At 41.4% G+C, this 13314-nt stretch overlaps 1 protein-coding gene across 3 annotated transcripts in view; it reads right to left on the bottom strand.

The window, feature by feature from the left end:
- plcg1 (phospholipase C, gamma 1) overlaps nucleotides 1-13314 on the bottom strand; it is a 28635-nt gene that overhangs the window by 13793 nt on the left and 1528 nt on the right. For all 3 annotated transcript variants that reach the window (XM_069659768.1, XM_069659770.1, XM_069659769.1), the window contains exons 2-12: nucleotides 12245-12532; nucleotides 5163-5315; nucleotides 3928-4021; nucleotides 3769-3816; nucleotides 3119-3203; nucleotides 2882-2965; nucleotides 2490-2512; nucleotides 2324-2393; nucleotides 2131-2232; nucleotides 750-868; nucleotides 99-184 (exon numbers count right to left, since the gene is read on the bottom strand). In XM_069659768.1, coding sequence (XP_069515869.1) covers nucleotides 99-184; nucleotides 750-868; nucleotides 2131-2232; nucleotides 2324-2393; nucleotides 2490-2512; nucleotides 2882-2965; nucleotides 3119-3203; nucleotides 3769-3816; nucleotides 3928-4021; nucleotides 5163-5315; nucleotides 12245-12461 — 1081 coding nt within the window. In that variant the 5' untranslated portion in view covers nucleotides 12462-12532. The remainder of the gene's footprint in view (nucleotides 1-98; nucleotides 185-749; nucleotides 869-2130; nucleotides 2233-2323; nucleotides 2394-2489; nucleotides 2513-2881; nucleotides 2966-3118; nucleotides 3204-3768; nucleotides 3817-3927; nucleotides 4022-5162; nucleotides 5316-12244; nucleotides 12533-13314) is intronic.

Here is a 13314-nt window from a genome sequence, read left to right as displayed (position 1 = left end):
GGTTGAAAGTCAAGTTGTGGCGTTTAACTTTACGAGGGTAAAACTGTAGTGTGTGTGTGTGTGTGTGTGTGTGTGTGTGTGTGTGTGTTTAAACCCACATTCAATGCAGCGGCAGCCCATCCTCAGACAGCGAGCGTACGCCTCCAGGGAGGACTCACTGGAAAACTGGTCTCCCGTCAGGTAGCTAAAAATAAGCATGTAACGTCAAAGCATGCGCACACAAAAAAACAACAAACTTTGCAATGAAGCGGTCAGTCAAAGGATTCACACGTCACACTCCATCATAAACACACGCACACACTTTCTATGGTGGTAGCACAAACACATTGATACAGCTATATCAAAAGGGCTCTCTCTCTCTTTTGTTGACCACTGTAAACACTTTCAGTCTGTCAATTCAAACCTTATCAAAGCAACATGGGAAGTTTTCATTCCGCTGCCCCAATGAGTATTGTTCCACATCCAGCACAGAAGGTTATCATTTCAACTGCCTTTCACACACTTTTCAATTGGAGGAAAAACACATTTTCCTACAAAGTAAACGCCTGGATCTCATTCTGGACCATGATTGTTAAATTATACACTTTTATCTGATGTATGGGGCGAGTTCAAAAGCCTCTTTGGTTAGAGGCTTCAAGAGACGATGCCAGACTTAAATGTTCCCAAGGCCTAATTACAGACGGTTGAATTTGACAGAAGCTTAACATAATAAAAGGCATGAGTTGAAGCTACGGGGGCTCCATCCTTACGTGTTGTGTGAAGAGGAGATCCAGTAGTGGGACAGGGGGTTGTTCATATTATCAGGACACACCTGGTCCAGGGAGGAGTCCCAGATGGTGTTCTCTTTGGAGAACAGGTACGTCAGGAGCTATACAGGAGAGAAATGAGGATAAGACTCAACTGGTGTGTTTCTGGGAAGTTTAAATCTACAATTCAACAAGCCTGCAAGTGTCTCCAAAACGTTATAGTGCAATTGTAAGCAATTTAGACATGGAATATTGCTGATCTTAGGGGATCAGGATGCTGAAAGCATAGCTGAACAGGGCGTTAATGGGCTGTGGAACCCACACTTGTACCATTTGGTGAACTTATGTTAGACTTAAGACTGTATGTATGACTTAAAGGAGCAATTCACCCCTGAAAAAGCTGGTGTTCTCTGTAATCGATAGAAGCAATAATATTTGAAATTGGCGCCATAGCTGTGGAGAAAGTTGTACAAACAGCTTGGCATTGCGCCCCTCCCTTTTACAGAGAAAGACGCTGGAGTGAAATACTACCGTTTTTGCTGCAGGCAATGGCTCAGAGCAGTACAGAATCTGAAATACGCTGAGATTCTACCGGGTCTGCAGTCTACATTTCAAACATGACAATTTTAAACGAGACATGACATCGGAGGCGGGCGTCCTACATTGAGGAAGTGTAGTTTAGCAAGCTCCCTGGCTTTTCCAGGTTTTCCAGGGCCCATTGGAGAAGCGGATAGCGTCCTCCGAAGGACACAGAGCGAAAAAATGTTTTACCATAATGGCATTAGCGCCCCATAATAGCATGATAGGGGAGGATTAAGTCTGCAAGATTTCAGATTTCAGGCGCAACTTCAGAGGGTGGACATTTGGTTAACTAGTGCGATAGTGAAATGAGTGGCGGTCCTATCAGAACAAAAAGCACGATTACGGACTTCATTCTATTTACTGTATTTAACAAACTTTCCATTGTGGGTCAACAATAATCATAGTTTTTCTTCTTACGGTGTTATTCTCAGCTTGACCAGGGCCTGTAAAGCCGCTATGAGATTATATGACTTAAGGCACGGAAAGACAATACCAACTCAGGGTGGTTTACACCGTCTTCCTCTTGTCTTGAGTCAATCATATGTTAATGGTGACCACAAAAAGCATTCTTTGCTTTCTGCTGAACTCTCAAGCAGCACCACAGTCAATAACCTTTTCCATCTGTGTGGGAGGGAGGTGCTTTCGGCAGAGATCATGGCTATCCATGTCATGTCAATTTCTAAGCATCTCCCGCCCCTCCAAAATGTAAAACATTACTCAGAAAAATATTTTTTTTCCATTAGTAAGTGAAGACCCTGAGTCAAGGGGGGGGAAGAAAGAGGCGGTGAGAGCTTTTGTGTACCTCATCTTGGTAGAAATAAGGCTGCTCCACTTCCCTCAGGGGGTCTTTCAGGTAGCCGAACATAAACTCCTGAACCTTGTTGTTGTCTGTGGCCCACAGTTCCTGGATTCATATACAAACACAGATGTATTAGAGCGAGCAGACGAAACAAAACCTGTGAAGAACTTGGTGTTTAACCGCTCGGGGATATTACCTTCTGAGACTCCAGGAGGAAGCTCTTGAAGTCGTCGAGGGAGATCCTCTGTTCTGGTCTGTCGATGAACCTGGCAGAGAAGGCAATGGACCGTTTCAGTAAACACACAACTGTGACGCTGCAGATAGATTCAGTGTGTTTCAGTGTGGGTTCATTTTTGACCTACCTCTGCAAGAAAGGAAATTCCATCTAAAAGACAAAAAGGCAAAATATTAGTTAATTAAAGAAAGTGACGTCCTTTCAGTGTGTCAGTCATGCAGATTGACATCCTGTAGGGGGCTGGGTTGTTAGTCGTGGAGGGGGTATGAGGTCATCCATTTAATCTGACCCCAGCCTGCCTGCCTACCTCCTCATCTGTTTGAGTGTGTCTGTGTTTGTCCTAATGGCCTCCAGAGGGGTTTGGTGGGTTTTTAGCTGGTACGTATTGATCTCACAGCCATTTGAGAACAGACAGATGGGCGAGGAAGGGTGCGCTGGCAGGGCATCAGAATGGGAGGGGGGGGGGGGGGGAGTGCTGGGACAGGACTCTCTGTGCATGCATAAAATCCATGCACTTACGTTTTTCTGAGCGTCAAACATGAGGCTGCGATAGAGCTGGGCAAACTGGCTGAAGGACACGTCTCCGTTCCTCAGCTCGGAGTCCTAGAAAACAAGTCGAAGAACAAGAGCAGGAGGACCGTTAACGACAAATCATAAATCTTCAGCTTCTAATATCACTGGAGTGAAAGGGAAGTGGGCAGGGAGACAGAGTGGGGAAGGGAGGGGGGGTGTCTGTGATAAGTAGAAGGAGGTTACCGGAAGTTTCTCTCTGAGGAACCTCATGTTGGGCACCCTGTAGTTGACCTGGCTCAGCATGCTCTTCAGATCCTTACAGGATATCCTAAACACATACACACGTTTTTGTTGAGAAATGAAACACAAACATGGACACGCACGTACGTACGATAAGGGTAAGGCTACCACTTTGCACGCGTAGACCCTGTTGCGGTGCAGACGCATCATTTAGAAGCTCACAGACACACTGAAACCTTGCAAAACACATGCCTCTCATGTTCCGCTGAGTCTTTCTGGATTCACTTTTACTACACAGGCTGGAATTTGGGCCCGAGAGGACAATACCACTGCGTGTAACAAAGGCTTGTGCTCTGTCGGGGATGTAACAGACAAACATCTCTGTACATCTCCTCCATCCTCTGCTGTCTGTTTCCTGCTGCAGGAAGAGGTGCTGGTGTGTGGCTGAGAGGTTAGCGCCTCCACTACACCTCAGCAGAGCTATCTCTCTCTCACAGACACCTACCAGCCGGGTTATTTCTCTCGATGTAACGCTTAAGAAAACACACACAACTGGTGCAACAAATAATTGTGCTATATATTATGAGACCCATTTCCTGTGAGGGTGATCTGATCATCTTTGGAGGTTGAATCTTTTCACTGAGTGGACTTACCTGTCTTCTCTGTTGCGATCAACTGCGTAGAACTGTTTACGTAACCATCTAAAAACAAGAGAATGACATTTTAGACATTTAACACAAACAGGACATACTGTAGAGAGAGAAATAGCTTTATTATTGGATGTGGTGTGCAGCTACATGTGTACTGTTTACCTCTCTATTTGGAGCGGTGTTGGGGACTTGAGTGTGTCCGCCACAAGCCAGTTTAACCCCTTCACCCACATGGTCATCTCCTCATCAGATGTGGCTGAGGGGAAAAAAATCGACATGACTTCTGTCATTGTTGGAGAGTTCTCTTTAATCAAGGATATAAGAATGTGTGGTATTGGGCTGCAGCTACAGATCATTTTCATGATCAGTTACTTTAGCAATTATTGTCCAAACAATAAGTTACATATTTTTCTTTCTAAGTGGTAATCTCAAAGATCTCAGTTTCGTTCTCTTTGGCAGCATCTATGGCGATCAACGGTAATTGCGGGAGCACACTTCCCAGATATCCAGACAGTGTTTGCATGTGTGACGTCCACAGTTGGCTCCGGTTGTAACTCTTGATTTTCCTCACTGACTGTTGCTTTCCTTTTTAGACTGTTTGCCTTCATCTGAGCGTCGAAATTTGTTTCACTTATTTTTAAAGTAGTATCTGTAGTCTTCGACCTTTTCTTTGTTTGTTCAGCCATAGCAGATTACTGTTTACTCGCAACACTTGCAGAGACCGGAAGCTCCGCCTACCCTCTCTGGCAGACCAACCACTGCTAGCTGATGGAAAACGCGTCACTAACTGGGCGTGGCTTGTGATTTTTTCCACGAATGTCGCAAAGGCTTTCATCAGTGGGCCATAAGCTCAATGACCACTGTATTACCGATGGATTGATGGATGGATGGAATAACCAAGGTGATGTTTCCAATCTGCTTGTTTTGTATGATTGACATTTTAGAAAAATTGTCATATGTGACAGTAAATGGAACATTTCAAAGAAAAGCAGCAAATCGTCACCTGTGAGAGGCTTGCTTTGATGACCAGTTAATCAAGTGATCCTTAAGGCTCTTGTTCTGCATCATGTGCTGATTGTAAAGCCCTTTGAAGCAACTTGTGATTTTTGGCTTCACAAATAAAGCTGACCTGACTTGATTGTGGCAGTAAAGCTCACTTATAAAAATTACACCTCAGCCTTTGTTTAGGAATGTAATACAAGATGTATGAACTCAAACTCAAGTTCCAAACATGCAAAAAGGAGCAATTAATAACCACGAAAACGGGTTGGAAACACAAGTCTAAGCAGATGTAAGGGTAAACCGATGGCCTGATGGAGGAAGGTATTCATGTTAGAAACACACTACTGCTCTTGTTGTATCTGAAGTTATGTAAACATGTTCGGATGTCTGCGTACCTGCCAGGCTGAGCGATTTAAGGCGGAACTCGGTGCCATACAGGATGACAAAGCAATGAGCCTGGTCCAGCCGTGCTGCAGAGTCCTCCACATAGCGCTCAAAGTCCCGGGACTTCTGTCCAGGACGGATCTCCTTGATTTCTCGAATGTCAACTGGAGAGACAGAGAGACGTAGAACAGTTATAGAAACACATAGTTCACATTTAACTGCAGTTACAAAGATGTTCTCGGTTGAGCAAATAATGATGTAAAATAAAAACTTGACACACAATAATTATTAGAGATAGACCGATATGGTTTTTTCAGGGCCGATACCGATAGTAGTCAAGGAGGCCGATAACCGTTATTTGAAGCCGATATTCATTTGCAGTAAAAGTGAAAATATTGGCGTCAAGATTTTGAATAATACAAACTCCAACACTAAACTTTGTTTAAATGCCTTTGAGCATATGCATCAGAGCCCGGCCGATAATCGGTCTATCCCTAATAATGTCTGTAATAACACCTTCATGACTACAGGTTTTTTGGTGTCAATTTTTAGTCACCGTCTGATGACACAATATCTTATCTGTACAAAACCCTAGAGCACACGTAAAAATATTGTATAAATCTTTGCTTCATGCTCTTGCCCAGTGTTTTATCATTTAATTTGATACATACGTTTTTTTGGCCTCCCCTCTTCTGTTTCAGCACACAGACCAACACGCTGCATATACGACTATTTCAAGCCCCCTGACCACATAAAACAGTGAAGCGGAGGCCACCGCTTAAACCACACATACTTAAATTGGAGACATACAGTAGAGAGATATTGTTGATGAAGTTCAAATGATAAAGTTACTGTCCTCAGATTAACCTCGGTAAGCCTTTCACCATAGAGATCAACCAAAACCACAAATTGCTAACTTTTAAACCTCGAGTTAGTTGTTGGTGATGGTACTGCTCAGGTCTGTATCACAGCGATTTTAAACACCTTAAAGACATGTACAACTTGTATGTGGGTACCTGTGTGAGTATACATGCTTGTAATTGTTTTTAACAAGTACAGTACAAAGATAAGGAAGCTTCATCTTTTAACTTTATAAACAAAAAGAGCGAGTACAGTTTTGTCTTGCCTCCATTAACACGCAGACAGACACATTTACGAGTGTGTAGGCTGTAAAGTAGCTACACAGGCTCCTACCAGCGTCATATTAGCAGCAGTTTAAGACCTACAGCGGGGACTCTCCTGCTAAATGCACACACACACACACACACACTTCTTTCAGCTCCTGCTCCTCTTCCTGCCCCAGAACCACACATCCTGTGCTTTTGTCGCCTACACACCACATCTGTGCTTGCATAAAAGGTGAGCATGTGCATGTTCTGCTCTCAAGCATTAAGACAAAAAAGTGCGACTTCTTCTCACACAGAATTTCACCACATCGAGCACATACATCATATCTGAGTTTACTTTTACCCACCAGAAGGGCCAGCAGACTTCCGCTGAGAGCGAGGCGGCTGCGACAGGCTGATCTGTTGTTGAGCGCTTTTAAATCGTTTGAGTCAAAACATTGGGAGACAAATGCAGGAAATAAGGAGATAGCCAGAAGTGTAACCTTAATAAAGGAGATGAGAGGAGGTATCCTACAACACACTCCCATACTTCCTGCAGCGCTCTGTCCTGCCTGCCACACCGTTCCTTCCTCTCCTCACCAGAGATAGCTTTTACAAGACAACTGTAAGCGATACAATACCTCACTGTATGTACCAGAACGACCCTTTCGAATAGTCAATTCAGGAATGTTTTTTTTTTCATTCAGCAAAATTAAATATGAGCAGTCATACACACACATTACCTTAAAAAAATACAGTTTAGAGCTTAAGTTATCAGTCAATTGTTTTATGAGATGCCAACTATATTGATTATTTTCATTAATTATACTTTAAAGTAAAAATCTCAAAGATTTTCATTAAATAACTGTCTGTTAAGTCACCATCTATCGTCGAATAAGGTAACGCAATGGTGACTGAGCCTACGGCCCACTGATGAATGCCTGTCTGTGGCAAAAATTCAAAGCGGCGCCCAGTTAGTGACGCGTTTTCCATCACCCAGCAGTGGTTGGTCCGCCAGAGAGGGTAGGCGGAGCTAAGCGGCTGCTTTTCCGCTCTCTGCAAGTGTTGCGAGTAAACAGTAATCTACTATGGCTGAACAAACAAAGAAAAGATGGATGACTACAGATACAACTTCAAAAATAAGTGAAAATCCAAAGAAAAAGAAACAAATTCGACACTCAAATGAAGGCAAACGGTCTAAAAAGGAAAGAAACCGTCAGCGAGGAAAATCAAGAGTTACAACCGGAGCTGTTACGATAGTCGACAAACAGAATATTCATTCACAACCTTTTTGACGATGGATTTTTAGTCAGTTAGATCATTTTGGTCAGAGATTGTAAACTTAATATCGAATCTGTCTAACAGGATTTGGACTGTGGTCAGACAAAACTAAATATTTGAATGCATCCTCTCGGGCTTTGGGAAAATATAACCGGCACTTTTCACTGTTTTCTGACATTTTAAAGAGAAAACAATTAACCAAGAAGAAGATATTACACTAAGTCAATAGTGAAAATAATAGTAAATAATCAAAATAATTGCCTTACATTTTTAACAAAGAAAAGATTTGAATTATATTCAAAGTTTTATCAAGTTTTGAGTTGCACTGCAGGGCACAGTGCAACTATGCTTCCATGTGCGCTCACGCATCAGCTGATCCATATCGGCTTCATATCATGTCAGATAAAGTCAAGCTCAGGACTTTTCCCCCTGACAAATATCTGTCATGCAGCTACATGGATTATGTTCCCCTTTCCAACACAATGTAAATACAGCAAGTCAGCTGTGGAACCGCGCTTATACTCCAGTGACAAACGGATCGTTACAACAATGTTTAATCCAGACATAACCAACCCTGCATGACTATCACCCACTAATCTGTTGGGAGATAAGTCACAAATATACTGGGCTGACGGCCAAGGAGCAGAGTTAAAGCCAGAAACTACAGATGACGTTTGAGGCGAGGAAGCGTGAGGTTACCTTTACAGAAGGTATGGAAAAAGCAGCTCAGAGAGATGACGTGTGCAGGTAATTCCATGCACATGAACATACCAAGACATTTACAGGATGTTAGTGATGCAGGTCAACATGGGCTCATGCAGTATCATGACTGATGATATGCAGACAAATAAGGGTAGAAACATATTTCTTATCGGAGTTCAAATTGATATCTTATGTCCACAGCTCAAATATACTCAGTTAGGATGATATAAAAGGAAAAGCAGCAAATACTCACAAATGAGAAGCTAAAATTAAGATTTTTTTCCACAAAATGTGCTCTATAGATCAACAAATCAATTCATTGACTATGTGTTTGAGGTCAAATTCAACAATAAAGCATACATTCCCAAAACTATCAACTCTAACAGTAACAATACGTACTGCAGATCTATTCTGCAGTAGTTGCAGCATGCGGTGAATAAATCGCAACAGTGTGAAACATCTTGAGTCTCGTCTGTCGACGTTAATTTGGTGTTACTTTGGTTTCAAGTGTGATTTTGAAATGTGGACAAGGTGCCAGAACTGCCCATAAAAAGGAAATGGCAATAAACAGATAACAAAGATCTGAATTTATCGCAATGAAGTCATTATATGTAACGGGCAACACTTTATCACCAAGCATTGATAAAGTTTTACCTAGTGTATGGAGAAGTGGGTTTAATGGCGTGCTTTCACATCATTATGATGCAATCAGATGAAGCCCAAGCTAGCTATCAGCTAACCTCAGATTTAATGGTGTTAATTTAGTAGGGGGGGAAAAAACAGGGACATGTTGCCAACAGGAATTTTGTAAAGCATGCAGATGAGCAGACAGATATAGAAACTAAGAGTTAATCATATCGTGATCCCAATATTAGACAACGTAATCGCACATCGCAGAGTTTTCTCATATCGAGCCGGCCTGCTAAGTGCTGATTCACTAGTAAGCAGAGAAGTGATGTGGCACAACACAGATCCAAATCATACTCATGATGTGCCAATCATTACTTATCACAGGCATACTACATTTAAACATCATATAACATAATGAAGGACTTTGAAAACATGCAAATGATGACTACATGATCCATGGCTCAGCTGATTTGACCTCATCTGTCCCTTCTGGTCTAGTTTAAATGCACAGTGTGGAAATGTTGCCTCTAAATTAAAACATTTACAAAAGTTGCAGTTTGATGATGTCATGAAGTGGCGTGGGATCATGGGATTTTTTTCAAGTTAATTGCCGAATTGAATCATTAAATCTGACATGATTCAGACAGAAATCCTACGCGGGGGGCGAGGTCATGTGTTTTAGTGTTATTTTGATCTAATGACAAAGCTGCATATAACTGTAGCTTCCATCAACTCTTCTCTGACATGCTTCTTCGTTCTCTGATGCATCATCCAGTGAGTCCCTGTGTTTCCCTGGAACACAGGCAACTAAATGAAACCATTTCCTTGTATTAGATTACAGATTTCACTGGGCTTAATCATTGTTTGAAAAGTTGGATAAAACTCAAAAGTATACAACACAAGTCTAGTCGTTTAAGGCATTTTAATGAGGAAAGGTTACATATTATAGCTTTAAGTTGTGCTATTTCCATCTGCTTTAAAGTCTATACTCTTATATCGGGTGTTAGTACATATTGAGATACATGAAGCCTGACTGATACTTCATATTTAGGCTTATATTAACATCATTTGAGAGTTTAAAAATCTGTAGATAATTTTTTTAAAAACATAAATACATTATATAATCAAACCTTGATATGCATACCTGAACTTTCCTGCTACTCGTCAGCTGACTGATACACCTATACTGACAACTATCTGCAGTAAGGAACTTAAAAGCACAAGATTAGACACTGAAGTTAAACTCCTCATCAAAATCATCATAAAGCAAATGTATGTTTTAGTTTGTAAAATTGCACATAGCATAACACAAGCAGAGATAATACAGGGAAAGCGACTCCAAGCAAATCTCTATATGGTAAATCTTCTCACGGTGTAGGTATGCAGACATATCCAGTGCTTATTAATGAAATCAGCTCCTGTGATCTTTGCTTTAATTAAAATCAGATTCTAAAGTCTCTTCTCGGTCTCACTGATTTGGAGCAAAGCTTGTAAACACGGACAGGATCTGACGCTGCAGTAGTCTCTTAGAGCCAATCTGGGGTTTCCCTACCAGGGTACCAAAGTAAAGTCACAGCTAGAGACAGTAAAAACACAAGTGGACGCTCAATTCATAAGAACTGGCTCAAACAGTCAAATGTGTGTCGAAACCTGTCAGTTAACTCACTTAAACATCTGAGTTGCTCTAACAGGTTTGTGTTGTTTTGCTCACAGTACCAAAGTCAAAAAGAAGAGGTTTTGAGAAAGGTTTCTATGATACTCTACATCACAATATATCAGCAGTATGATACTACACTATGTAAAATATTACGCAACCGTCTCTCCAGTATCAAAACAAAACTACACACTCATAAACAACCTAAATGGGCAAACGCTTTGATCAGAAAAGACCGATTGTAAATGCAGGGTATTCAAACTTCTATGTTTATGGCATGCTTACACTTTGAACCAGGCTGTTGCCGCCATTTCTGCAAGACCACATCCGGCTCTGTCCAACATGCTATTACACCATGTCATGGTTCATATATGAGCCACATTATATAAGTGGTGTCAGTTACTTGGTGGGTGAGAATGTGCATGAAATGGCAAGAAAAAAAACACACACAAAAAAATCAACCTGGGAGAGAAAATATACTTCGATCAAGGTACGCTTCTCAGCCCTTTATATTTAGCAACAAACCAAAGTGCTGTTTCCACAGTTAATGGACATGATTCTCTTACGGCCATTGATAAGGGGTAAACACAGCGGGCTAAATCGTTCCCAAATGGTCGCACACTTCCAGTAAAACCCCTCATATTCTATTTCTCTAGATTAATGAGCCACCTAGGCCAATTTCACCTCTCCAGGAGTATCAAATGACAGCTATGAGCTCATGTGTGTATAAAACCCTTCATCGCACAGAAGATGATACTGCTGTGTAGAAAAAAAAAAAACTAAGCCTACTGTCTGTCTTTGTGTGTGTGTGTTTGAGTGTGTGTGAGTGTTTGTGCTCTTCTTGCTGCATCCGGAGCAGAGTGCAGCTGTGCATAAGGCATCCTGCTACCCGAGACACAGACGACTTAATGAGACACCAAAGGCTTGCGCGTCCTAGTTAGCTGTTTTTGTTGAAGATTAACCTGAATGTCAGCTTCCTGGTGAATTACAGTAGATTCAGGGCTCATGGGTTTCTATCTGAGATGTAACTCATCTTCTGCTGTAAAGAAGTGGTTTCTTTAATATCCACCACTTAAAAGCAAGACGCCTTTGCAAGACGCTACAAAATAGAAGAAATAATTGGACCTTCTTGCGACGCGAGTCTCAAAATCCTATGCCTTTAAGAGAGACGGAATAGCAGCTCACAGGAAACAAAATAAGAATGTGGTATTGATATTGAGATACGCGACAGGGGTTGTCTTTTTAGTAACGTTGTAAAGGAGCTTGAGTGTTTGTCTTTTCCTGTCTAGGAAAAACTGTATGACTTTAAGGTTAAAAATCGATGGAGTGTTTCACATGTGATAAATGAACAATGTCAAACTTTTATTTCCTCATGATCTATCCTTGTTTTTTCAAATGTCTTTGCCTGAAAATATTTGCTAAGAGGACCAACAGTCCCACTTTTTACGGCTACACTGCAGATGTAAATACATTCAGTCAATAATTTCATATTTAGCTTCACAAAGCCGTACAGATGTGTATCATCTAAAAGGTTTTGTAATTCACCAGCTGTTCCCAATAAAATCATATCCGCATGTCATGTTGACTTACCTTTTGTCTTTCGTGAGCCATTCAAAAGCCTCACAACACTTTAATGTTTCTAAATGTATGTGAACCAACCAGTTCAGCCCAGCACTCTGTTTTGTGTACATGTTTGTGTTTGTGTCTGCATGCTACTCACTCTCTCCCTCTATTTTATCCGTGCTTCGAGTCCAAATAATAGTCCTGGTTTCCAGCTTGACTTGAAATGTCCGTCTCTCTGGCCGCTGGGACTTCTTAGAATAAAACAGCGTCAGTACTGTCCCCAGCTCCAGGTCCCGGTACAGGTTGTTCATCTCCGTGTCGTTGTCCATCCACGGAACAGGTCCGTTGGAAAAGAAGCCTGAGGTCCCAGCCATGTTCACTTCCCCCGTTTGTTGTCCGTTTCCTCTCAGAACAATCTGCTCAGTCCAGGCCTAGACAGGGATACCTACAGCAGGAGGAGAGGGGGGTGGGGGGGAATCCATGAAACAACAATTCCCTGGGGGACTTGTAGTGTGTCCGTGCTGTACACAAATAATATGGCAGTGGAGAGTTGATGCTTTCAGGAGGCACATGTTTGAAACACCGTACATATGCTGTACATGTTTGAAAGTCTGCATCCAAGCTATATTCCAATTACTCTCATCTGCCTGGTAAAATACACATTGTGTACAAATATTCTCAAATTTGCTTAATACTTTCTAACGTATCCTCACGTATCTTCCTTGAACTTTGTCCATTTATAAAATCCCACTTAACCAAAATCTTTTTCATGTTCAGACTAAAACAGTAGAAAGTAGTGACATTTTACACAAATTCCTGAATGCTACGATGGATAAAAGAATTAAAAAATAACTAACCATTGCAAAAAAAATTGATGTCTTGTATAAGAAAAGAAAGGACTTGTATATTTTGTGATTATTTAAAATGCAAGCTCCACCAGTTAAATTATGGCTGGAAGAAATGGTAAAACTCTCGCAACTGGAGAGAATTCAGCTCTCACTATCAAACAAACTGAGGCACTTTGACAAGATTTGGCATCCCCTTCTTCAATACATTGAAGATGGAAACTCAGGACAACTATACGACATTGATGACCCCCTTTTGGAGTGACATGACATAAAGTCCCGGGGAGGGTTAAAGTTGTTTGTTGTTACAAGGGATGCACAATATTGTTTTTTTTGCAATATTTTCCAACCCTTTCTGCCAATTTCGATACTGTTATATTAG

Source organism: Semicossyphus pulcher, unplaced genomic scaffold (genome assembly GCF_022749685.1).
Source record: "Semicossyphus pulcher isolate SPU_LCO1_2020_fin unplaced genomic scaffold, fSemPul1.0.p SCAF_13, whole genome shotgun sequence".
NCBI classification, from domain to species: domain Eukaryota; kingdom Metazoa; phylum Chordata; class Actinopteri; order Labriformes; family Labridae; genus Semicossyphus; species Semicossyphus pulcher.
Note: the sequence above shows the minus strand (reverse complement) of the source record. Positions and strands in the feature narration are given on the sequence as shown.